General features: G+C 40.8%; 1 protein-coding gene across 2 annotated transcripts in view; it reads right to left on the bottom strand.

Moving 5' to 3' along the window:
* SPPL3 (signal peptide peptidase like 3) overlaps positions 1-27,840 on the bottom strand; it is a 149,738-nt gene that overhangs the window by 73,603 nt on the left and 48,295 nt on the right. Inside the window, exon 1 of one of the 2 annotated variants that reach the window (XM_021007923.2) lies at positions 15,337-15,417. The exons of the other annotated variant lie outside the window; for it this stretch is intronic. Coding sequence (XP_020863582.1) covers positions 15,337-15,344 — 8 coding nt within the window. The 5' untranslated portion in view covers positions 15,345-15,417. Of the gene's footprint in view, positions 1-15,336; positions 15,418-27,840 lie in introns of those variants that run through there. 2 annotated transcript variants of the gene reach the window in all.

Genomic DNA, 27,840 nt, shown 5'->3' on the forward strand with positions numbered 1-27,840 from the left:
AATATTTCACTTAAACAGTTCACTTATTTTGTTTTCATCATGAGTAACACAATAAAAGAAATTCCCCTAACTTTGCAGTACCAAAGGCCACCAAATAATCACATTTCAGAAGCAGTAAAATGATAAAACGTCTCCTTTCACCCTAAATGAAAACTGAAAGTGAAAAAAATCAATACACACTGGAAACTGATTTGAAAATGAAGAAAACTGATTGTCTTAAAAAATGAAAAAACCAGACCGGACCTGTAATTTCTTTGTTATAGAGTACTCCTAGTGGGAAAACTCACTAACAAGACAAACTGGCACCTGCTCTGAAGCTTATGGTGTTAGCTCTCTCAGGACACTGAGAGTTAGTTAAGTGAATTGTCCAGGGTCACAAAGCCATTATGTATCAGGTGTAGAACTTGAACCCGGGCTGAAGCTGGGTTTGCTATTTATATATATTTATATTTATATAAATAGCTACAGAAGCTATTTATAAGAAGGCTACTGAACAAATTGCTCCCCATGAACTCAGAGGATTAAACAAAATAAAATGGAGTTAGTGAAAAAAGCATTTATTAAGCATTTACTGTGTGCTTCCTTTTTTATAAGGCCACTAACTATGTTCCAGAATCCCCAAATGGAAGAGAGATTACACTTGCTCCCCCAAAGGCAGCTTTAAGCTTGTGAAGAAAAGCTTCCTGACAGTTTCCGCTACATGACAGTGGAATGGGCTCACCAGAGGAAGCAGCACAGTCCCCCTCAGCAGAGTCTGGGCGACTGTGGGCTGGCTATAGGTCACAGGGAGATTCTTGTCAGGTGTGGGTCGGACTAGATCACTCCCACCTTCCAAACGTGTGACTTTGTGTTCACAGAAGGGAACCTTAAAGTTCTAAATCCCATCAAACATTTATTCAAATTTTACTCTTTTATGTTAAAGATATGTCACATTAGGAGTATCTGATCCAATCCAATGAGTGTGGAAGGGCTTACTAACCACTTACAGAAAGAAAAAATGGAAAAACTGCTCAGGACCTTGAGGAGCTTATATTCTATTGGAGGGCCACAACTAAGAAACATCTAAGTATATGTAAGATTGTTTCAGAGGAACAAAGCACCAGCTAGTGGGGCATCAAAAAAGAAGTGGGGACAATGAACTGAGAAAACCCTAGGAATTTTAAAAGGTGAGTGTGTGAACATGGAACACGTTAAGGGTGACAATGTGTCCAAAGGCATGCAAATAAGAGATGGAATGTGCTACATTTGGGGAATAACAGAAAGTGGACCTATCTGGTTGAAATGTCTGAAGGAGAATAATTTAACAGTATAGAAAATCATGCTAAAGACAGACCATTAAAGCATAGGAATACATGGAGCACTCCTTAAAATAAGTACTATCTCTCCAAAACTGAGAGTCAACATTATCTGTAATGAGGGTAAGCTAAGGGCCTTTCCAATATAAGATCAAAGGCAAAGCAAGGATGTTAGTTATCACCATTACTATTGAATATAGAGTTAGAAATGTTAGCTACAGCAAAAAGCAAGAAAAAGAAACAGAAGGAATGTATAAGTAAAGAGGAAACACAATTACCACTTTTTGCAGATGATATGGCAGTTTACTTAGAGAAATCTAAGAAGAGTCAATTTTTTTAAAAAGGCAATTGGGGTTAAGTGACTTGCCCAGGGTCACACAGCTAGTGTCAAGTGTTTGGTCTGAGGCTGGATTTGAACTCAGGTCCTCCTGACTTCAGGACCAGCACTCTATCCACTGTGCCACCTAACTGCCCCTTAAGAAGAGTCAATTTAAAAATTAATTGAAACAATTAACAACTTTAGCAAAATTTCAGAATATAAAATAAACTTACATAAATCATCAGTGTTTTTGCATATTCCCAAAAAATCCATGAGGAAGGGATAAAGAGAAATTCTATTTAAAATAACTATAGAAAATATAAAATGTTTGGGAGTCTGCCTGACAAGACATACACAGAAACCATATGAACACACTTTACAAAAAGATCTAAATAACTGGAAAATGTTAATTGCTCATGGGTAGGCCAAGCCAATATAATAAAAATGACAATACCAACTAAATTACTTCTCTAGTGCCACACCAATCGAGCTGCCAAAGGACTTTTATAGAGGTAGAAAAAAAATTGATGGATTTATTTAAGGAACAAAAGATTAAGAATATCAAGGGAATAAATGAAAAAAAAGTGGGAAGGAAGAAGGCCTAGGCAGTACCAGATGTCAAACTATACCATAAAGCAGTAATTATTAAAACAATTTGGTACTGGGCAAGAAACAGAGAGGAAGGAAGGAAGGAAGACAGGGAAAGAGAGAGAGAGAATGAAGGGGAAAAGGGAGTCAGGGAAGGAAGGAATAAGCATTTATTAAGTACCTACTATGTGCCAGGGGCTGTGTTAAGCACTTTACAGATACTATCTCAAAACAACCCTGGGAGGTAAGGCCCTATATTATTATCCCCATTTTACAGTTGAAGAAACAGAGGCAAACAGGGATTAAATGACTTGCTCAGAGTCACAGGGCTAGTGACCCATGAAATCTGAACTCAGGTCTTCTTGACTCCAGGCCCTAGTGGAGAGTATTAGGCTTATAACATATAGAAGTAAATAAGCCCAGCAGCTGCCTAACATTTGATAAACCCAAAGAGCTCAGCTAGCGCTGCAAAAGCTCATCATTCAACAAAAACAAACAGATAAAAAAAGAATTGCATCATACATACTATCGTGGTGACAGGACTGTTCAAGGCAAAAACTCTGAAGAGAAAACTCCAAAACATCTATGAGCTCACAGTTGGAGCACAAAGTCAATTAGAATTTCAGAACAAGATGAAGTAAGAGTTAGACAAGTGTTCATAAATGAAATAAATGCACTAGAGGAAAAGCCTGGAAAAGAAATGAGAAAAAGAACTGCAAAAGGGATCAGCAACTTCATACAAGAGGGACAAAACTTTGCCCAAACAATAGTCAGGATGGACCTCTCTCCCCTCCAGGTTCCAGGCTTGATTTTTCCCAACTGCTTATTCCACATAATCTGTTGACCTTTTCAAGTTCAGCATGCCTGACACAGAAAATGTCTTCTTTCACTTGAAATATCGCATTAATACCATTCCACCCATGGCACCCTCTCCCTGACCCCTTCAGCTGAAGATCTGACCTTGTAATGCATCCAAAAAAATTCCAGCCATCGCCAAGAACCCCTCTTTTTCCCTCCTCCACATCCCACAAGAAACCTTCGCCCACTGTCTCCTTTACCCATCTCACACGAAGAGGTGGCCTTTCTAATTGCCAAGGCAAACCATTCTACTTGCATCCTCGACCCATTCCATCCTCTCTTCTTCAGCAAATGCTATCTTTCTTACTCTGTCATTCATCTCCAGTCTACTGGTTGCTGACTACAAACACGCCCATGTCTCCCCAAACCTCACCTGATCTGATCATCTTGTATCTTACCTTCTTTTCATGGTTAAACTCCTTGAGAGAGCTGTCAACAATCGGTGCCTCCACTTTCTATCCTTTCTCTCCTTCTGGAGTTAGGGGTTAAGTGACTCACCCAGGATCACACAGCTAGTAAGTGTCTGAGGTCACATCTGAACTCAGGTCCTCTGACTCCAGGACTGGTGCTCTATCCCTTTCACTTTCTTCTAAACTAGCTTCAGTCTGACTTTTAACATCATCATCCAATTGCAACAGCACTCTCCAAAGTTACCAATGATTTCTTCATGGTCAAACTGAACAGCTTTTTCTTAATTCTTTTTCTTTTTGACTTGTCTGTAACCTTTGATAATGTTACAACCCTCTTTTCCTGGAGAGCCTCTTCTCCCTAGGTTTTTGTGAGGCTGTTCTCTATTGGCTATCCACCTGCCTTCATTCTCCCTTGCTAGTTTTTGTATGTGTCACACCCACTGACTGTGGGCCTTGCCCAAGGCTCTGTCCTGGGCACTTTTCTCCCTCCACACTATCCTGCTTGGTGATACCAAGAGCTCCCACAGGTTCAATTATCATCTCTATGCAGATGATTCTCCCATTTATTTATCCAGCCCTGACCTCTCTCCTGACCTCTAGTCCCAAATCACCAACTGTCTACTGGATATCTCAAACTGGAAGTCCCATAAACATATTAAGCTCAACGTGTCAAAAACTAAACCATATTTCCCCTCAAATCCTCCTCTCTTCCCAACTTCCCTATTACTATGAAGGACCACCAGCCAGGCTTTCCACCTCAGCATCATCCTCGACTCGTCACTTGCACGTGCCCCCACACAACCAGTCTGGTTCTTAGTCTTTGGTTTCTACCTTCCACCATCTCTTGTATATGGCACACTATCTCCACTTGCCCAGCTGACATCCAGGTACAGGTTCTCATCCCCTTACACAACACTGCACCAGGCTGATGGCTGGTCTCTGGAGCTCCAGTCTATCTTCCACTCAGCTGCCAGAGTAAGTTTCCTAAAGTACAGTCTGAGCAAGTCACTCTTTATTTGATAAACTCCAGTGGCTGACTAATACCTTTAGGATCAAATGTAAAATCCTGTTCGGCTTTTAAAACTCTTCCCAACCTACTTTTCCAGTCTTCTTACAATTTCCTCCTTTCTACACACTCTGATCCAGTGACGCCAGCCTTCTCCATTTTCCATCTCCTAACTGTGGCCAGCCAGTGTTCTCTCTCATCTCTACCTACTGCCTTCCCTCAAGACTCAAGCTCAAGTTCTCCCTTCAAGAAGCTGTCACTTCCCCCGTCCCTCATTGCCACCCATGATAGTACCTTCCCGTGCAGAATACCACCCATTTAAACTAAACATAATATATAGATACAGGTATACGTCTGCACCTTGTCTCCCTCATTAGACTGTGAGCTCTTTGAAGTCAGGAACCATGTTTTTACCTTTCTCTGTATCCACAACACTTACCACAGTACCTGGCACATGGCAAGCACTTAATGAATGTTTGCCAACTGACCAGACCAGTTAAGAAGCCATTGTTAAATCAGTGCAACTGCAGACATTTATATAAAAATGGGTTTAATTGGGGTTTCTTTTTAGGAAAAAAAATTCTGCAAACAGTTTGCATACTAAGAGAATCCTTAGGCAAGGAGGAGAATTACACAAACATTTGGGTGACTTGGAGATGATATTAAAGACTGTGAAAACACTGAACCAAACTGGATAAGCACTAATCTGTCTCCTCAAGAAAGTCTGAGGAGGAAGAAGAGAAAGAGAAGATGAGACCAAGGACGGCAACAAGGATGGGGGAGTGGGGGTGTCCAGGACGGTTCTGACTTTTGTATCCCCAGCACTGGGTACTATGCTTGGCGTACAGCAGGCGCCAGCTCAACTACTCCTGGTTTCCCTCTGGTTCTACCTGGTCACTACTTGAAGCTGCCAGCCTACCTTACCATGCCAGAGCGTGCTCAGGGGAAAGTGAAAATTAAGAAGATAAACCTGCTTTAGATTAAAACAAAACATCTAAACAGACAAGAAACCACAAATTTTCAAGTTGGAAGGGAAACCAGTGGTCATCTAGTTCAAAAGGAATTCCTACTTCACCTACCTGATTCATGGTTAACCAGCCTTTACTTAAAAGACCTCCCAGGATGGGCAATCAGACACCTTCATTCTAGTAGAAGTGTTAATCAAACTGGCATTCTGGATTATTTACCACTTTGCTCCTTTCCATTGAGAATCAATTACAGGGGGGCAGCTAGGTGGTGCAGTGCATAGATCGCCAGCCCTGGAGTCAAATCTGACCTCAGACCCTTGACACTTACTAGCTATGTGACCCTGGGTAAGTCAATTCACCTCAATGCCTAGTTTAAAAAAAAAGAGAGAATCAATTATAACATGGGAAAAAAAATCCATAGAAGACAAAAATATCTGAATCCCTAAGTTTCTTAACAGTCTTCAAGTCACAACATAATGAAGGTGATGAACTGATTATTACATTTAGGCTCAGGACAAAATGTTTTTTAAACAGAGGAAGAGAGGCTAATAATGCTTTTTTCCTAAATTAAATATTCTCAATTCCAATCAGAATACAAAAAATTAATCTGAATGAAATACTGAAGAAGGTGGAACGTTACTGTCTTCTGAAAAACCAGATAATCTATGAGGAAAGGTACAGCAAGTATTCCTTGGAGAACAGATCTGGTGAGACACAGTATCTTCTGCAGCAACATTCTAAATGTATGGCATTGGTTCATGACAGCACAAACAGGTGCTACGCTAACTACAACAGTTTAAACTGTCATGTTACATTCTATTCCCCTCTCAGAATTCCTCTCTATCCTAATTCACCAGTCTCAGGGTGTCATCGTTGTGCCCAAGTCAGACAAGAGAGTTTTTGTGGTGGTACCACTTCCGTTGTTCTTCATGAGGAGAGTCCACTCTCTCCCTAGTCAACGCGCAAGAGCAGTGAGAATGGGTACACATGAGGCTATGGTGAAAATAAGAATAATGCACGTAAAAGCATGTGACACAGTTTCTAGCTCCTACAGGGTTCAAAAGTTCAGCCTCTAGCTCTCAAGTTAGAAACACAGGTTTAAGCTCTCCCACAATCACTGTTAAAGAAAAACTCTCAACTGAGTTTAAATGGTTCAGTACTCTCATAAAACACTAACTCTAAGGGAATTGTTATCTCAGCACCACCTGCAAATCACTGTGTGTCAAGGAAACTTGTTATCCCTCATAACTTCAGCTCCTGAGAAACTCCAAGGACATCTGTATGTTGTCCTTGACAGCATACAAGCCGACCTGGTCTCATCTTAGCCCCTCATTGTCCAATTAAAGATGTTTTTATCCCAGGCATCAGTGAGTCTACTATACCCTGTCCACAATCAATGACCTCGGGGTGCAGATAGGTTCCATAAAGCACTCCCCTAAGACAGGGGGGAGTGGTTCCAGTATAAACCCCTTCCCTTAACATAACTGATCATGAGTTGTGAAATAATCCAACCATTTTGGAGAACAATTTGGAACTATGCCCAAAGAGCTACAAAAATGTGCATACCCTTTGATCCAGCAATAGCACTTCTAGGGCCATATCCCAAAGAGATCAAACAAATGGGAAAAGGACCCACATGTACAAAAATATTCATAGCAGCTCTTTTTGTGGCGGCAAAGAATTGGAAATTGAGAGGATGCCCATCAATTGGGGAATGGCTGAGCAAGTTGTGGTATATGAATGTAATGGAATACTGTTGTGCTATAAGAAATGATGAACAGGCTGACTTCAGAAAAACCTGGAAAGACTTATGTGGTCTGATGCTGAGTGAAGTGAGCAGAACCCAGAGGACTTTGTACACAATAGCAGCCACGTTATGCAATGACTAAGAATGTTAAACTGAATGTTTCTCAGCATTATGAGGATCTAAGACATGTCTAGAGGGATGGAAAATGCTGTCCACATCCAAAGAAAGAACTATGGAAGTTGAATCGCTCTCACTTAATTTTACCTTAAGTTGAATTTTGTTTCATCTTTCTGATGGTTCCTCCTATTGGTTTTAATTTTTACTTACAACTTCACTAATATGAAAATATGTTTAATGGGTATGTAAATGTAAAGCCTATGTCAGATTGTGCGCCATCTTGGGGAGGGTGGGGGGGAGAAAAAAATTTTCAACTCAAAAGCATATGGAAAAAAAATTAAAAAAATAAAAACAAACAAACAAACAAAAAAACCCCCCATAACTGATCATGATCCCTCACCTCCATAACCAATGGTATGATTTCCCTGACTACTCTGTGCTGTTCCCAGTTCTATGTTCTATGTTTATAAAAATGAGTTGCATCTTCAAGTTTGTGTCTTTGGCTAGAAACTGAAGCAAGCAATCGACCCCTTTATTAATAGGTTCAGTACCCTATCAATAAACTTATTTTGCTCAGAGACAATGTACCTCAGTCTACCTTTCTGTTGAACTTCACTTGTGACAAAATCTTATTTACAGTATTTCAACCAGCATTAGTTGCTTTGGTTAAATGCCACTTTTTTTGGTCATTGGTACTTGACTATCAAATAAGCAATAGCAGTAAATTCCCATATCCTGTTGTCTTGAAAGAGCATAAACTTTTCATCATCATCTGAAAGGCCCTCTATGCCTAATTACCCATGGTTCCATTTAAGGATAGCTGAACAAGCAAACACCCTCTCGCCCCTAACTGTTCTCCATCCTGCGAGGGAGTACAGTGGTCTGGCCAGTGATCAACATACAGCAGTGCAGGAAAAATGCAGACAGTCCATTTATTAAGCAGCAGCCATGTGCTCGTACTTCAGTATATGCTGCTCTGGGTGCTCCTTGCAACAATAGAGACAGCAGCCTGAGTACTCATTCTCCCAGGTCCTCCCATACATTTTTCTTTAGCTTGATGCTACCTCTAGCTCAGGGGTTCTTAACCCTTTTTATATCATGAAATTCTCTGGCAGTCTGGTGAAGCCTATGGACCCCCTTTCTCAGAATCATGCTATTAAATGTATAAAATTATGTAAAGGTGACAAAGGAAATCAATTCTATTGAAATAATTATCTGAATAGTTTTTTTAAAAATGTATGGACCCCCAGGTTAAGAATCCCTGCTCCGCTGTTATTCTCAGTCAGTGGTGCAACTGGACTAGTCACCTGTCAATCTTCATTCGGGCCACATGTTTTTCCACACTGACCCAGGCAGGTAAGGTGCTCTCTTCTCATCTGTTTCAAATGAAACTCACAGAAACCCCTGAGATAGACCTGTATAAAGGCCTTCTCTAAGAAAACCTTCCTACTGTACTGTAGCTCCATCGCCACAACGTGGTCTTCCCAAACACAGCTCCCAAATGCTGCTGCCCTTGTTTCCAGGACCCCAACCCTTATCTGACTACTGTTCTTCCCCATTTTCAGCATGCCACTTCAGGGCTCACAGGTGTATACACATGTCTTTGAACATGATTAAAGTGCAACGATTCACCAACAGAATTCTGAAGTTCACCTAGCTCAGGCCCACACTGGCCCTTAAACTTGCTTTTTTTTTCCCTTCTGGGCAAAGGGACACCATGCCTCTGGTTCCTCTGGAAGGAAGATGTTCAAATAACTGAGTGCAGAATGGACTAAGTGGATGCTTCTGCAGCCCGGCTGACTTGTTCGTGATCCTTGGAGCAAGCCCTCTGGGAAAATGGGACAGAAGGGCCAGCCTGCAGAACTTATTTAGAGCAGAGTCTGCACGTGACAAAATCTGGTGGCTTGAACCTGGAAGACTGAATTAAAGGAAGGGTCGACTGTATTTCCTAAGTCAGTATAAACTGGGAAGAAATTTAATGAATTCAAGTTATAGCAGTGTTAATTTTAGAAAAAAGCCTGTAAAAATACAAAGCAATAAAATTTTATCAAAACTAGGGAATCCTCTGTACTACTTAAAATATCACTTTAAAGGGGAGTCACTTTTCAATACCATATAAAGAAACCAAGCAACAAGATGAAGCCTGTAACTTTAAATCCAGAAATTTAAAAAAGCAGAGCAAAGCAAAAATGATTTCATGAGAACTCTCTTCTGCCTGCTGTTCCAATGTAATAATAGAAATTATTAACTTGTATTTTTTGGAGTGCATTTTTTTGAATGTGTATCAGTTTATCAAGTCTTCACCTGGCAAGATGTTCTTCTAGCTCAATGGTATCAAACTCAAATAGAAATAGGGGCTTCTAAACTGTATATAAGGATCCCTACATGCCACATGTTGGTTTGGAAAACCACATTATTCATGCTGTATTTTTATTTATTTTGTTAAATATTTCCCAATTACATTTTAATCTGGTTTGGGCTGTGCTCAGGTAATGTTGTGAGGCTGCTTTAACCTAGCTAGCTCACCTCTGGAAGAATTTACTGCCTGTCATTAATGAGATTTACAACAGAGAATACACCCCTACACTGGTCTGTCTGGCAGCCAGATCATTCAACATTGAGAAATAAAATGCTGCTGAAATCTACAAACAGACTCTTAGGCACTAACAGGAGTGAGAAACCCCTGACCACTGAACTTCTTTCAAAACATTTTCCAATTTAATATTATCCTACTATGAAAACCATCACAACACAGTCTGAGCTACAAACTGCATCAACAATGTTAAATGACCCAAACTCAACAGTGAACCTTTACACTGACTCATTTGTCGGCCAAGTGGGTCAGAATTCCTCTCTCAGCGCTTTTCTCCTCAGTGACAGATATTTTGGGCATTCTGGAAGACAGCCTATGAGCTGCTTTTTGAGGAAGCTGTTGGTGAGGAAAAGAGAGTCAAATTCTTGGTTAGTGTTTAAATTATAGTACTCGTCCAAGTTTGTGTTACATGTGCTTCTCAAACCATTATAATTTTCTACAATTAATAGGTAGTAGCCACAAACATTCACATAATCTGTATTTTGCCTGTTGGGAAGACAAGACACAGGAGAATAAGTAACCTTTTTAAAAAAATTCTTAAAAGAAATGAATCCAAACACAATCAGGCAGCTTTATCCAATAGGTCTACTTGAAGCCAATTTTAAAGTCTTTCTCTTACTCTAAAACTCATGTTAACTCTGGAGAGTAAATCCTATTATTACCCTTTAAAAAACTATACTTTAATTGTCCTCATATGCCTTTCTATGGCTAAATACTTAAATATAAAAAGGCTATCAACAACAAAGCATGAGTACAGTGGAATTTTTTGTTGGTAGCAGCCTTTGAATCTAACTCCTTCATTTTAAAGAGGAAACTGAAGTCCCTTTAAAGAAGAGAAATAAATGTGGCCAATCAGGTCAGGTGACACTGATTGCACGGGAGGGTAAAGTCTAGCGGCACATGGAAAGAAGAAAATGGGGAAAGGGTCAGGCTTGGCAGTGAGAAATGTTTCTGGAAGCACATTATATGTAATGATCTGGTAAAAGGATTTACTGATATTCATTCACCTACGACAGCATAACATCTACAGGGATATTAGATGACACCCAAACGATTTCCTATTCTCCTCTTCTAACAGCTCTAAGTTTCTCTTACCTAAGAGACTATTCAAACTCCTTTCTATTCATTTCAACCCCTATCATATTAAATGCTGGGGGGGGGGGCCCGGCATTTATTAAGTACCTGTTATTGGACAGTTAGTCAATAAACACTTATTAAGTATTTATTATGTGCCAAGCACTGTGTTAAATTCTGTGGAAAGAAAGGCAAAAGATAAGTCATTTCCCTCAAAAAGTTCATAATCTAACAAGAGAGACAAGTAAACAATATGCTTGTACAGGGTAACTAGGAAGACACTAGAACTACGAGGGCTTAGGAAAGGCTTCATATAGAAGGTGGGATTTTAGTTGGGACTTGAAGGAATTGAGGAGGTGAAAATGCAGAAGGAGAGAATTCCAGGCATGGAAGACAAATAAAAAAAAAAGCCCAGAGAAGGCATGTCATGTGTAAGGTACAAGGAGGCCATTGTCACTGACCAAAGAGCATGTGGCCTCCATTAAGGTGTAAGAAGACTGGAAAGATAGGAGGGGCTGGCTTATGAAATGGACTTTTTATTTGATCGTAGAGGCAACAGGGAATAACTGGAGTTTACTGAGTAGGGAGTGACACTCTGGCAGGTGAATGAGAGACTAACTGGAATGGGGAGACTTGAAGCAGGCAGACCCACCTGCAAGCTATTATATGAGAGAGAGAGAAGATAATTGAGGGTGGGAACGACAGAGAGAGGGGGCACTTTGTTAGATGGAATGGGATTGCTTGAACAAGTAAGAGGGGCTGGCCTTGGTAAGGAGTAAGGCCACTTCTTCATGTGAGACAGTGGTGACGACAACAACAACAACAATAAAAACAGGACAAAAAACTATAGACCTGAGTTCAATTCCGGGCTCAGACACATAATATTTCCTAGCTGTGTGACTCTGGGCAAGTCACTTAACCCCAACTGCTTCACTAAAAAACAACAACAACAATAAAAAACCAAAACAGGACAGGGGTGAAGGAGAAGAGTGTGGCAGATGGCAGCAGCACATGAGTAGAAAAAAGGCAATGGATGGCCCAAAGGGAATGATCCAAGAATGAAGGTTGGCAAGGCTCAATCAGCAATACAAGGGGATTACAGACTCCAGAGAAATGGACAACATAGAGCTGAATGGGCTCACCAAAGGGTCAAGATAGGGAAAGGAGGAAAGACTGGCTAATGAAGAGGTTATGGCCTGGGAGAGAACTAAGGGCTTGAGGGGCTGGAGGACATGATGTGGACAAAGAACAGGGTTTGGTATGGGAAGGCAGAGACAAAGGTGGAAAGCCCATAAATCATGGTTGGATAAGGGTTTTTCAGAATTCTTAAACAAGGAGGCAGTGCATTTGTGAGTGATGGCAACACCATGAGTATGATCACCTCTGTGTGTGGCTGAGGTGGGGTGGAGGAGAAGGCTACAGGAAGTGAGCAGACTGAGCATTTGAGGGTATGCCAATACATGTGCTGAAGCCCCCAGGAGGAGGGCAGGAGAGGAAGACTGAGTTAGAGGCTGAACTTGCTGAGAAATGAGGAGGGCCCTGGAGGTCTGCAGACAACAGGATTTTACCAGGATTTTGATTGGGTGGAAAATGTGGATTGCAGGGACCTCAAAGGAGGAGAGGTCCCTGAGTGTGGGACATAGAACAACTAATGGGCAATGGGGAGCAAAGAGTATACCAGCTCACCTGCCTCGACGAACAAGCCAAAGGGAACAAGGCAAAGTGCAGCCAGGGAAGCCATATCATCAGAGGGAACCAAATCTTGGTAACTGCCTGAAGACAAGAGGAGTAACAAGAGGAAAGCAAGTTTGCTGCCTATGGAGCAGAGTCCAGAGGGCCTAGGAAGGGTTGGGGTGGTTGGAACTTTGGGGCAGCAGGGTTGAGAAAGACAGGAATAAGGAGTGGAGTGGTGGTGGATGGGGCACGGACTTCAGGGCTCAGAATCACAGGGACATGAATGGTATAGCCCAGTGTGATCATGTTAACCAGTAAGAGGAAGGTGCCTCCTCTTTAACTAGAAGAGGCTGGAGAACATGATGGAAGGTGTGTGGTCAGATGGAAAGCTCCATTTCTTCTCTCTTCTTCCTTCCAAAGGTTGGAGATCAGGCAGGAGACACGCACAGGTGAAGACAAAGTCCTGTTCCCCATAGACTTTCCTCTTTTATCAGAAGACACAAAGCAGACCAGGACAGCAAGAAGGCATTGCACAGAGGTAGATGGTGGCTGTACCCCAGATCACTATTCATCTTCCTCTGGGCAAGAGGAGACAGTCAAATGGAAGGTACCATCTTACTGGAGGCTGGAGACCAGGCAGGTACAGATAGCGGTGAAGCCCAGGCCTCTGCCCCCTTTCCTCTCTTCTGCACAGCAGGAGGTAGATGCCACTTCACTTAGTCAGGTGGAAGGGTCACACACAACCTCTTTGGAGATCATGTGGCAAGAACAGGAGGGCCCCAGGCACTGCGCTAAGCACTGAGGATACAAGGGAAGGTAAAAACAGTCCCTGCTCTCAAGGAGCTCACAGTCTGATGGTGAAAATAACGACTACGAACAAATGAGGTAAGAGACAGGATAAACTGGAGAAAATCTTAGAAGGAGGGTACTAGCACCAAGAGGGAGGGGGTGAGAAAGGCTTCTTCCTGAAAGAGGAAAGGAAAAAAAGAAACTGATAACAGCAAGAGCTGTTTTTTGATTCCCATGGAAATCCTCCCCCATGGGAATTCTTTTCCTGTTTCTTTCTGTAGCACTGTCACCTAGAAACCAAAATTCTCAGCTGAAATGACACATTAGGCAATTACTTACTTCCTGTCCCACCAGCAGGGAACTGGCGCAGATTAGAACATCAGAGTCAGCAGCAGCCTCTGGCTTTCAGCAGCACCGGAACCCAGGGCTTTCCAATCTTAAGCTCCCAATATCCACATTAATTTCCCTCAATGGGGTGCAGTGCCAGGGAGGTTGTAAGTGTCCACAAATATTTGTTGAGTAAACAGACCAGGGGCACTTCTTTTCAGTCAGTATAAACAGCCCCCCCATCAAAGGAGGGCACCCTCCAAAATACTACAGTTTCTAGTGTTCTTCCTAAGTTGGCAGTGGCGATGCTGGTGGTATTGTGTTTTACTCTTTCTGTGCAGCGCCCAAGTCCTAGGCAGGTCCAAGGTACTCCAAGACAGCTCCAGAAAGGTGCCAACGATATGGCCCCCGATTCTAGCATACGAAGACGGTTATGTTTCTCTTCACAAATTATAACTCAAAACACTTCAGTTATTTCCTTTATTTGCCTGATAAGGACACCAATAGATAATATATGTTTTCCCTGACTCTGGGCAGCGAAGGAAAGGAAATAAGAAAGACACCTTTGCCTATACTTCAGGCAGGAAAGGGATTGATTTTATACTGTAAGTAGTTACAAACAATCTATGATGATCTTGCCCTTCTATTTCCCCTCGATCCTACATGTTACAATGGTGTTTTATGCAGAGCAGAATTAGATACCACAGCACAGGAGCATGGAAAATGTCCTACCGATTTAGACAAACTGTTCAGCACAATATTCTGTCTGACTTTCATTGAGAGATATAATATTCATAACAGAAAGACTTGGAAGTCTTGGAAATAAGCAGTTATCCACACACCTCAGACACTTAAAAAGTAGGACTTGGATGATAAATATTTGAAGACTGCCTGATGAATATGACATTTCATTTACCCCCATAGGATTCTGCTAGGATTGTCACTTGTCCTATAACAATATTTTCTGGCATGTATATAAAAAGGAGCACATATGTCCCTATATATCTGAAAATATTCACTTGGGGAATTAAAAAATTCAGAAGTGATTTTTTTATTATCTGAAATTCCACTATACAAAAGAAGCTGGCCTGAGGTTGTTTCCATTGGAGTGTCATGGCTTAAAACTGGAGTGGCCTCCTAGAAGAGCTGCCTTTAACAATTTACTATTCTGTAGCTCACAATGACGAGCTCTGAGCTTTAGAAAGGTAGTTGTCTACTAACTCTTCTTGAAAAGATTTAGAAAATATACTCTCTAATAAGTTCCTCTAACTTAAGCATAACCCTTCTCATTCTATCAGAGAAAACAGATCAGCTGCTTATACTTGTCCCACCACCATCATTAGAACGTAGCTCGCTGTTCCTCAGTTAAAACACTTTCATTTTTCCTCTCCTTAATTTGGGGTTTCACTATCAGACTAAAGAGTCAGGCGGTTCTCAGCATGAATATGCATAATAGACCAGTTTAGCCAGAATATTAATGCAGTAAGAATCTTTTAAAAATCAAATGGAATCTATAATATATAAATAGCATATGGCTGAAAATAACTTTTAAGGAAAACATGTATTTTTACCTTGGCATGATGTCCTCAGGTGGGAAATTCAGTCAGGAAGGAAACTCAGTCAAAACAATCTATTATTCTAAATGTCTGAGTGAAAAAGCTCCTCCTGTATCTAAAATCATCATCATCATTTACTAAGAGCTTACTGAGTACACAGTCCTCTACTAAGCAACGGGAGCCCCCAAGAGGATTATCTGCCACTCCAGAAATACTAGGAAGGCTTATTCCTCACGCTGTAAAAGGTCAAGATTCCTATTGACAAAGCAAGCTCAGGACCTAACCTTTGCCTCACTCAGCTCTACCACCAGGAATGTCATAATGATTAAGAAAATGGTTTTAAGTTTCTTAACTAAAACAATCATCACTTCCCCCTCTTTGCAATGCCGCTGCCCCTAACTCCCTCTTTTTTTCTGGCTTTCTGCAGGTATTTTGAACAGCCAACAATAATGTTTAATCTAAAAATGACAAAGCTTACAAAGAACCTCCACCACAGGCACATTCCAGGAATCTAGAATTGTATATGAAATTTTCTTTATTTTTAGATCAGAAGAAATGGCTAGCCTGGGAAAGTAAAACAAAGGTGAACTATTCCTAAAATCCTCCAGTAAATCTTAACAATCACTTTAAAGTTAACAACTTGTTCTGAAAGCACCACAGGTCCTTTGGGAATCCTGAGATTATATGGTAGAAAATTTATATTTCTGCCAACTTTTCTTGCTAAGGAACAAAGTATTTTCCCTGTGTTAGCAACAAACAAAATGTATGACCTTCCCACCAAATTCTACTTCAGACTCTATGGAATTCGTTTTCATCCAAATGCCAAAAAAACAAAATTATACTTATTTTACATGTTAGACTCAACTAGATAAATAAACCTAACATTAGGTGGATTATCTGGGATTATTAATTTCAATATGATTTGTTTGCTAAGTAGAATAAAGAAGCAACTAACTGAACTCATAAGCAGAAAATATACCACATAAATAACAAAATCTTAATGATATTTTACCAGTAAATTACCTTTTTCTGATTTTTTTATTTTATTAAATAGAACTGCAGAATTTCAGAGTCGGAATGGATATAGAGTGGAAGGAGAATCTACTCTAGAACTTCACTGACAAGATCTCTGATGAAGGAGGTCCTAGTACCCGGCAAAGCAGAGGCCAGGCCCCCCCACGCAGACCCTTTCTCTGTTTTTTAAGTTTTACTGATCTCCCCCTCCTCCCGCTTTTTTAAACAATATTTCCAACATAATACTTCCTAGTGACTCTGGGTAAGTCACTTAACCCCAATTGCCTCACAAAAATAAATAAATAAATAAATGAACAAATCAAATAAATAAATGAGTGAGCAAGTAAATAACTAAATTGCTGTTAACAATATTTCCAGATACATACACGTCTTCCCCCCTCCACGCAATCAGTTCAGTAGAGCTGACACAACCAAGCCCCACAGCAGTGCGACATTCCATTCCTACAGCCAGTCCCCTGCCTCTCTTCATTTATCATTCCCTCTCCAAGACCCAGACGGATCAGCTGAGTTTGGCTACCTTTCAAGACTGTTTTCATTTCCATCACTATGATCGTGTAGGTTATTCTTCAGGCTTTGCTATCTTCTCAGGGTCTCTGAATTGTTCATTATTTCTGTTCATGCTGTGACTGGACACCATTCCCCAAGTCAATGGGCATCCATTGTCTTGAAGCTTTTTGGTACTTATGGGATCTTTCTTTCTGTCTTCACACATGCCCAGTAGCGGGAGTTCTGGGTCAGAGGATATGAGGAGTTTGTAGTGATTTTTCTTTTGTTGTTTTCAGTCATGTCCAACTCTTTGTGACCCTGTGGACCGCAGCACACAACACTGTCCATGGGTTTTCTTGGCAAAGATACTGGAATGGTTTGCCATTTCCTTCTCCACCAGATTCAGGCAGACAGGGGTGAAGTGACGTGCCCAGGGCCACATTTAAACTCAGTTCTTCCTGACTTCAGGCCCAGCACTCCATCCACGGATCCATGTAGCTGTGACTTTTCTTATCATGCAAAATTGTTTTCCAAACCCATGGATCAAGGCGCTGCTCCACCAACAGTGTATCAGCGTGTCTGTTCCTCCCACAGTCCTATCAACTCTATTCCATCGTTTATAACTTTTGTCAATTTTATGGGCAAGGTAAAACCTAAGTGTTGCTTTAACTTGTTTTTCTCTCATGATGAATGATTTGGAGCATTTTTTCATGATTCCACTTCACTTTTAGATGTTTCTATCTCTAACAAAGTTAAATGGTTTGATCAAAAAACAAACCTAAAGCTGCAACTTCCAGCTCTGCCCTCTGAACCATACAGAACAAATCAAATTGCTCTCTCCCAAAAAACAGCTTCCAACACTAGTATCATGCAGCCCTGTGTCTTCGCCACTTCTCACAACTGAATGTGACATGCATGGTGTGATCTCAAGACCCTACACCATCCTAACCGCTTCCTCTGGCTATTCTCTAGCTACTGAAATTATTTCTTAACCTGTGGTATTCAGAACTTAACGTAATTCTTTGGTTATGGAAAATGTCCTATTCACAACATAACCATCTGGTGGTCCAAGCAGGGCAGAGAATAGGGGAAATGACATGTCATTGCATATAGGGAATGTCACAAGAGAGCCTAGAACCAAAGTCTTTAGCTCCACTCCATACTGCCTCTCCAAAAAGAAGGGCAGTGAGTTTGCATCATATATATGGGTACTTACTTAATATAAGAAATTTCTACTATGTGTGCTTAGCAAAAAAAAAAGGGGGGCAGGGGGAAAAATAGAATTTAAAAGGTGGCTGGACTTCACACCCCACTTTTGCATGTGCGATGAGGGGGCAAAGGGATTTGGGGCCTCACCCAGTGCACTGCCAAGTCAAGGTTCCTTCCAAGTCATTCCTCTTGCCCTCCCCTCCTTCCATCCTTCACTTTGGCCTATCCATAGCCCCTTATCCCAAATACCTGGCTTGCCTCCTTCCCTTCCCTATATTGTTTCAGTGTGCCCAAGGCTGTTCACCTTGGAGGCCTGCTTCAGGGAGAGGGTAGTTTTAATGCTTTTATTATTTTTACCTTACCACTGACTTGAGAACCTGACCCCCATGTAGGATACACAGGAATGATTCCTTACTCTAGCTCTACAGGGCATAACCAAGACCAATGGTTTGAAGGCAAGGAGTCAGATTTCTGTTCAATAAGAACCATTTAACAACTAGAATCAATCCCATACCTCTGCATCCCTTCCTGGAAGAGGGGCTGTAAATAAGGGTTCTCTGTACTTCTCACAGTGCTGCTCTGGCTGGAAAATTCTCCCTAGTCACAACTCTTCCTGCCACATTACATCTGCAGGGTGATCTATATTTTACAAACGACAAAGTACTTTCACAAAGAGGACTTTATTTGATTTAATTTTTATAACAATCCTCTGACTGGTGAAGCACCTAGCCCCAGGTCCTCAATGGGATCTAGCTTCATGCGAGCTATCAAGCTGTGATTTCTAAAAGGAAGTAAGGCCAACACTACTGAGAGGTCCCTGAAATCACAACAAATCAAACGTCATTTATTTCATTTTACTTTCAGGGGAGTGAGGGTGAGGCTCCCTTACACCTGTACAAAGGATTCTAAAGCTAAATGTCCTCCTCCCCAGTTCACCCTGCTTTTGGTTACTAAAAAGGGGTTTGGCAAAGCAAGTTATGCCAGGGTCTTCTTCCTTCTGCAGGACATAATCCACTATTCACTTTTTCTTTCAGCACTCAGGGTAAAGAACAGGATAAACTTCACAGTCAATCAAATATCTGAAAAGCAAAAAGACCCAGAGAGCCAAAGAATGAACAGGAAATCAGGAAGACACTACTAATGGACCAAAGTAATGACAGCAGTACTTTTACATTAAAATAAAAAGCCAATGCAAAAATAACACCTCATGAACCAAGTCCAAGCCCCCAACTTCCATGTTGTTCAAATCAAAGTTGTCTTGAGGCCACTGCAATGCTTTCTCTATTTCTGGTTTAGATCTTTATACCTTTTACTGTTTAGGGCTTGGCATGCTACATCATAGAAAATTTCTTTCATATTTGTGTTTGAAAGTCAGGAGTGTCCTCAACTTCTTTTTGAGCCCAGAGGAAAACCTGAGCAAAGTCCTCCGAGACTTAAGTTATAAACAAAGTACTCAATTATCTCACAAACTTAACTCTATTGTTTGCTGGCACAATGTAAATACCCAGATGAGGATCTTCAAGGAGCTGCCGTGTCTCCACCACATGAAGTCTCCTGGGTCTTCCATTCCTACATTCTCTCTGGAAAACATGAAACTACAGAACCTATTCCAAGACCATCTTTGAAACTGGTTATGTTTGAGGCGCAGCTCATAAATTGTCTAAGTGGAAGAGTCAAAAACACCTGCCTCCTATTTATCATTTCATTCTCCCAAGATCATATTTGTACTTTTAAAAATATTCAAAATAATTTTATTGCCAAAATGTTATTAACATTACAATGAAATTCAAAAGGAAATTTATTTGGATAATTCACACTGTGATGGGTTTTGTGGTTTAGTCTCCCCATTTTCTCTTCAAATGTGGGAAATTTAACTGTATACCTCCCCCACCCCTTCTTTTACCTTTAAATAACATACAGGGGCAGCTAGGTAGTGCAGTGGATAGAGCACCGGCCCTGAGTTCAAATCTGGCCTCTGACCAAACACTTGATACTTACTAGCTGTGTGACCCTGGGCAAGTCACTTAACCCTAACTGCCTTTTTATTTATCTATCTATCTATCTATCTATCTATCTATCTATCTACATACACACACACACACACACACACACACATTAAAAGAAAGAAAACATGACTGTTAATTGTCAATGGACATGGTTTAGGATCTAGGGCACATACTAATAGACTTCAGAATTAGACATACCTTAGGGATCACCCTGTCAAACATTCTCATTTTACGAATAAAGAATCTGAATCCCAAAGAAGTAATCTGACTTGCCCACATCCTGGAAATTCAGAAGTATGTGGGATAGTCAAATTGCATTTGGAGTCAAAAGAACTATGCATGTTCTGCCAAACAGAACCAGTCTAATCCCTTTTCCACAGGACAGTTCTTCAAATACTTGAAAATGGCTATCATGGTCCCCAGAGTCTTTTGCAGGCTAAACATGGCCACTTCCTTCAACTTCTTTTCATATGACATGGATTCTGGGCTCTTCACTGCCCTAGATGTCCTATGGACACTTTCCGACTTACCACTATCTTTCTGAAACTGTGGTGTCCAAAGCTGGACATGATACTCCAGAGAAACTATGGTGATAGCAGAGTATAATGGGTCCATCAACTCCCTATTTCTCGAAATAATGCCCCCTCCTCATGTAGCCCAAAATAACATTAGCCTTTTGGGGTCTTACATCACACTGCTGACTCATATTAAACTTGCAGTGAAATGTATCATATGCCAAGGCTATAATCAAAACAAAAGCTACAGGAAAAAACCCTTCTACTTCCAAGGCTAAGAAGAATCATCAGTTGATGCATCCGTCTATACTATTCTTTCATCAATACTGAAAAGATAATGGCTTCGGTCATTAAGGCATATCTATGAGCCTATACACATGTTATCAAACATGTATTTAATATCAGAGAACTCGGTACTGCAAACTAGAGGCGTTATCCATCCTTCAAGTCACGCTGATTAAAAAAACCTCATTTTTTGAAAAACAAAAAGCAGTTTAAAAAACCTGTGCTTCTCATTAGCCTCATTATCTACTTATCCAGTCAAATGCCCAATCTTGGTCATTCATTCTCCTGCCAGAACATCTCTCCCAACCATACCTAACATCTCATCATGGCATTGCTACAGTCTCCTCACTGGGGTCCCTGGCCAAAACCTCTCCCCTCCATGACTCATCTCTACAGAACTTAGATGGTTGGTTAGGTGGTTAGCCTCACGCGTCACTACCCTTTCTCAATGAACTCCAGTGTCTCAGATACCATTTAAAGTTCTGTACAACCTGGCTCCAGTCCACCTCTCTAGGACTATACCTAATTCTCATTTATACGTCTTTCACTGGTCCAGTCAGAATGTCATTCTTATTCCTCACAACAAATATGTCATCTCTCAGTCTTTTGCAAAGGTTTCCCACCGTGCCTGAAACATGCTAACATTTCCTTCTAAACTCGGCTTAAATACAACCTCTTCTAAAGGGGTCCTTTTATGACCCTTCCCCAGTCCCACTCTGGTCCCAATTAACTTGGATTCACTTTGTATGTACTTGTATATGGATGTGCCTCCCCCTACACAACTTTTAGTTTTGTCCTTGTCCACAGGCCTGGCAACTGGTAGGCGCTTAAAAAATATATTGATTAGGTCAGATGGGTAGTACACTGGATAGAGCTCTGGCCTTGGAGTCAGGCCTGAGTTCAAATCTGGTCTCAGACACATACCACTTACTAGCTGTGTGACCCTGGGCAGGTCACTTAAACCCGATTGCCTCACCAAAAAGAAAAAAAAAATATGGATTGCCATAGGCCCAAAGCTGTAATTAAAGCAGAATTTTTTTTTTGTCAATAATGCTGTTTTTCATACGCGAGGTGTAAGTGTATCCACCACATTTAAGACCACTCAAGAATATTTTGAAAACAAATACTAGATAGTTCTGTTGCTAAATGAATAAAAAGGAAACCTGATCTCTAATTGCCAAACCCCAAAATAATTTTTAAATGGATTTAAAACGATGAGAAGAGGAATATCTAATATTTTGTAATATCCTACTTCTGAAAATAATTTTTATAGGTTCCCTCCCCAAAATTTTACCCATGTTTTTTCATAGAGAATTTTTTATACAGAGAATTCTTCAGCATGTAAATAAAGAAATTTTTTTAGTGGGGGGATATAGAGCATTCTCAGATAAAGTCTGAGTTATAGTTTGAAGTGGAAGTAAAATGTTGTAAACACATTTCTCAGTTTAACGTGTATTCTACTTTCAATCTTGTATTTTCATATCTGGCAGCTAGATGGCACCACAGCGCATAGAGCACCAGGCCTAGAATCAGAAAGACTCATCTTCCTGAGTTCAAATCTGACCTCAGACACTTCCTACTGTGTGACCCTGGGCAAGTCACTTAACCCTGTTTACCTCAGCTTGCTCATCTGCAAAATGAGCTGGAGGAGGAAATGGCAAACCACTCCAGTATCATTGCCAAGAAAATCCCACAGACAAAAGTCCATGGGGTCATGTAGAATTGGATACAACTAAATGATTGAACAACAACATTCATGTCCATGCTAATAATGACTCTGGTAGATTAAAAGCTTCTAGAGGGCAGTGAATGCGTCTCAATTCTTTTTTTTCTTGAACTATGCTTACCATAGCCCTAAAAATAATGAGAAATACCCATAAAATTTTTTTGATGATAATGATGAAGAAAATCCATGATCTTCAGAATCTCGGAGACTAAATTTTTGCTTTCTTATGATTTACTATGGAATAGTGGACACAGTGCTGGCCTTGGCAGTCAAGCCAAGGTGGGTTCAAATCCCACTCCAGAGACGTACTAGCTATATGACCATGGGCAGGTTGTGAAAACTCAGCTTTTTAATCTAAAAGATAGATATAAAAATACATACAGTGCTTCCTTATTATGGGGCTTAAATGAGACAACGTATATAAAGTGCTTTGCAAATCTTAAAGCACTACAGAAATGTTTATTATTCATCTTTTTAAAAATCAAAGGATCCCTCCAAAGTTTATTTTCTACAGAATCTTCATTAGTCTATAAAAGTTCTTCTCTACATTCACAAGCACCTTAAGTTATTTCTCTTGAAAAAACATATAAGTCCTGTCCTCGCACGTCTCAAAAATCTGGAATATTCTCTGAATTGTGATGTTTCCACACTTTAAAATTCTCGACCTGTGCTTAAAGGTCACATCCTGTGTGAAGAACTTTTCTAAGCATGAGATGATGATACAGATGTGGAGTCAGGATGCCCTGAGTTTTGAATCCTACCTCAGGCAGCAGCTGGGCAATCCCTTAACTTCTCTACATCTGTCCTTCCTTATGTGTAAAATAGGGATAAGAATAGCACCTACCCTGCAGGATTATGGGGAGTCATATGAGATCCTATTTGTAAAGGGCTAGATAAATTTTAGCTACTATTACAAAACAGTCAGTTGGTCCTGCTGTGTTTTGTAAAAAAGAAGAAAATAAGAATTCGAAACTCGTGATTCAAATCATGGGGCTAGTAAACAGAGCTGGCCTACCTGAGAGGTGGGAAGCCGTGGGTTACGTGACCCTGGAACAAACACTTCTTCCCCCCAACATATCAGAGTTGGAGCTGCTGAGTGGGGAGAAGGGGTGTCTCAGCAGATGAAAAATGAGGTGCCTGAGCCAAGATCTCTCCTTAAGGGAGGATTTATAATTCATGGCACCACCCACCAGAGGGACAAAGGGTAGTGATGAAACAGAATACCAAGGAGGATGAGGTTTCCCCCAAAATGAACAATGAATATAGGAGACATTTACAAACTCATTAGAAAGACGCTTCCATGGATCTATGCTTTTAGAGACATGGGTACTACCTTGTAACGGTACAAATCACACACCACTCATATTCATCCTGTATAATTGTCATTACAAATAATCCTAGGATCATAAATTTAGAATTGGAAGGACAATCTTGGAGGTAGGTCATCGTCTCCTACCTCTCCCCCCATTTCATACCCCAAGGTGATATAAAGTGGTAACTGGTAGATTCTACATCCTTCACTCCAAATCCTACTCTTCCTACTACACCTTCATACCTTCCCACCCAGGTCTCTATCTTTAAGCTCAGCACCACACAGACCATCTCCAGAGCCTTTCTATTGTGTAAAGGAGATCAACAAAGAGAGGCTTGAATAACAAAGTGCTTGGTTTGTGGTACAATCAGGAATTGTTCTATTTAGGTAAAGGTACTAACCAATAAAACTGACTGACATGACTAAACACACGAGTAAATTAATTTGTTGTTGTTGGGTCATTTTCAGTTACATCTGACTCTTCTTGGTCCCATTGGGGTTTTCTTGGCAAAGACACTGGCGTGGTTTGCCATTTCCTTCCTCAGCTCATTTTTACAGATGAGGAAGCAGAGGCAATCAGAGGTTAAGGTATTTGCCCAGGGTCATACAAATAGGACCAGATTTGTCTTCCTGACTCCAGACCCGGCACTCTTAACCCCTGAGCCACCTAGCTGCCCCAACAAGTAAATCAGAGAGGAGAAAAATAATCAGACAGTTTCATTTTTAGTTATTATCTTTGTTATTTATCAAATCTCACTTTTTCTCCCCTGAATCTGTAGGAACAACAGACACTTACCATCTATCTCAATGATGTACACAGCACGTGCTTCTGCATACTTACATGTATTTTTCGCATTTCTGGGCTGTACAGAATTTTCCACCTGTTGTGTAATTGCTAAGGCCAAATTTGGGGTGGGGTTTGGGGAAGCTCATCAGGAAGATTCCATCAGAGTATACAGGAAGAGAAATGCGCAATCCTCGAAGGAAGCAGAGGGCACAAGACCAATGACTGCCCTTTCTACTACCTCTTCACAGGATTCATTCTCTCCTACAGAGCAATGAACTGTGAACAAAGTGTCAGGCCCACGAGCTGCTCATACAACTCTTATATGCAAAGTAGCAATTGCTTACTCAAGCACATCAACAATTTCAGTCCCTTCACTTTGCTTCCCTTCCTGACACACACTGTGTTGTACTCCTCATTAATATCTTCCTATAACCCACCTCCACAGGGCTGTTTCACTACCTATTACTCAAGTAGCAGTGAAGGCAAATACTGAACATGCTCCAAATTTCAAAGGATCCTAAGACTCAGAGCTTGTAGGGGCCTTAGAAATTAGTTTTTGGACTGTTCCGTCTGAAGATGGGTCCTCGGTTCCCAGATCGAAAACTAAAAGGACCAAAGCCTTGTACACAAGGGCCTAACACTGAGTCAACTGCATGCTCTTTTCAAATGGGTTAACTTCAGAGTGTGCCTCATCCCTGCCCCTGCTGTGTGCTCACATGTGACTACTGACTAAGAGCTGGGACCCAGATCTCAAGCCAGAACCACAGCTAGTTCTAGAATCCCATTAAGTGGTTGCAATATTAGAATTTGTACTGTTTAAAGTTATAATTATATGTAAAATATGGTAATTGGTTCCAGTCCAACGGAAATATGCAAAGAAAATTGTTAAAAATAAATTCATCTCTGTTAACATGATATATCAGCAAAGGATTAAGGGGAAAAAAAAATATATATATATATATATATATATATATTATGTATATTATATATATATATATATATATATATATATAATATATATATATACATGAGTGTGTGTGTGTTTTTTGCTGAGGCAATGGGGGTTAAGTGACTTGCCCAGGGTCACACAGCTAGCAAGTAAGTGTCTGAGGCTGGATTTGAATTCAGGTCCTCCTGACTCCAGGGCCGGTGCTCTATCCACTGTGCCACCTAGCTGCCCCCAGAAAAATGTATTTTTGATTTGTTCATTACAAATAAGAGTAGATAAAAAGAACTGATAAACTGGATGCATTACCTAAAATCAGTTAATATTCTAAACTCAATACTGTTGTTCTATAATAATTTTCAATAGTTAGCCTAAAATAACATGAAAGCCGGTTTTCAAAAAAGCTTTAATCAGCCAGGGTTTCTTCTGACCAAAGAACCTGAAATGGCTGATTGTTGTAGCCTCTCAAAGCAAAGAATATTGAGCCAGTGAAATAAGCACTGTCTGTCTTTCTGTCTTTCCACCCAACTCCTGCAGACTTCAATTACATACTGATTCTTGGTCACCTCATCAAGGGTCAACAAAAACAAATCCATACTAAAACTGTACTGTTTTAGGGTCCAGTCTGTCAAACAACTTTAAACATTTTATTGGGGCAGTTAAGTGGTACGATGACTAAAGTACTGGACCTGGGAGCTGAGTTCAAATCCAGCCTGACATTTAACTAGCTCCATGACTCTGGGCAAGTCATTTGAACTCTACCTCAGTTTCATCATCTGTGAAATAGGGTAACAGTAGCACCTACCTCACCATGAGTAAGTCAGTAAACATTTATGAAATGCCTACTATGTACCAGACACTGTGCTAAGGATACAGAGAAAAGAGCTAAGACAGTTCCTGCTCCCAAGGAGCTCACAATCGACTGGGAGAGAAAACACGCAAACCACGCACCAACAAGATCCAGGAGAAAGCAGAGGCGATCGGCAGACGGGAGGCATTCGCGCCCCAGCACCGGGAGGAGGAAGGGTAAAATGAGATCACCTTTGCGAAGCCCTTCTGCTCAAGAGAACTTCAGTCCACATCTGTGGACATCCCGTCCCATTCCATCTGGACCATTCCCTGAGGAGTCAAGTGGGATCCTCCCAGAAAGCTTGACTGAAAGTCTCCCCTTCTCCAGCAGAGCAGATCCTAGCACCTCCTGCTTCAGGGTAGGAAAGGCTATGGTCTTATCTAGATAAGAGTTAAGTGTGGTTTTAGGATTAAACCATGTCCCTAAAAAACAAAAAACAAAAAACTTTGTCTTTTACCTATGTGCTTGAAGATTTTACAAAGAGATTTTCAGGGGAAAAAATTCAGTTTTACTATAAATGAGTTTTAAAATAAGTTTCTATAACACTTTGCCCTGGTAAGACTACATCTGGCCAACTTTGGGCACCACAGTTTGAGAAGATAATTGATAATCTGGAGCAAACCCAGAGGAAAGTGATTATCCTTATTAGGATATTGAAGGCCCCTGAGTCTATGCCAAGAAAGTTTGGACTGGAGAACACCAGAGGGGGATGGGGGTGGGGATGTGGTTTAGCTGTGTTTAACTAACTGAAGGGCTGTCAGGTAGAAGAACTTAGCCATGTTTCATCTGTCATCAGAGTGCAGAACCAGCAAGTTGCAAAGAGGGTGATTTGGGTTTTAAGTGAGGAAAAACTTCCTTGCAATTAGGTGTACAAAAGCGGAATGCCCTGCCTAGAGAGGGAGTGGATTCCTTTCACTGAAGGTTTTCCACAGAGGCCCCTCATCAGCTATACTGTGGAAATGATTCTTTTTCAAAACTGATTTATGATTAGTGATTTCTTTTCCAAAATGTTGGCCTAGGGTGGTTGCTATGGTCCTTTCCAATTTAAACACTCTGTGAAAAAGGACTAGAGTTGTACAGGAAAAGAAAGACTCACAGAGAACAATAAAGTGGTGAGCCTAGGTAAGTTTAAAAAAAAAAAAGGTAAAACAAATTAGGAAGACAAGATAAGAGACCCCAGGGAAGGAAACTGGAGACCCAGAGAAGCATGCAGTGAGTAGCTGGCTGTGAGTGTACACTATTTTTATTCCCGTTACCTCAGTGCAAGTTAAATAAGGGATTGTTAGTGCATGATTTTATGTTCACAGATGATTGTGCACTCAATGCAGCCTGTGAAGGCAGGCAACAAAGTACAGATCGATT

The sequence above is a fragment of the Phascolarctos cinereus genome, unplaced genomic scaffold (assembly GCF_003287225.1).
Source record: "Phascolarctos cinereus isolate Bilbo 61053 unplaced genomic scaffold, phaCin_HiC Scaffold_4;HRSCAF=312, whole genome shotgun sequence".
NCBI lineage: Eukaryota > Metazoa > Chordata > Mammalia > Diprotodontia > Phascolarctidae > Phascolarctos > Phascolarctos cinereus.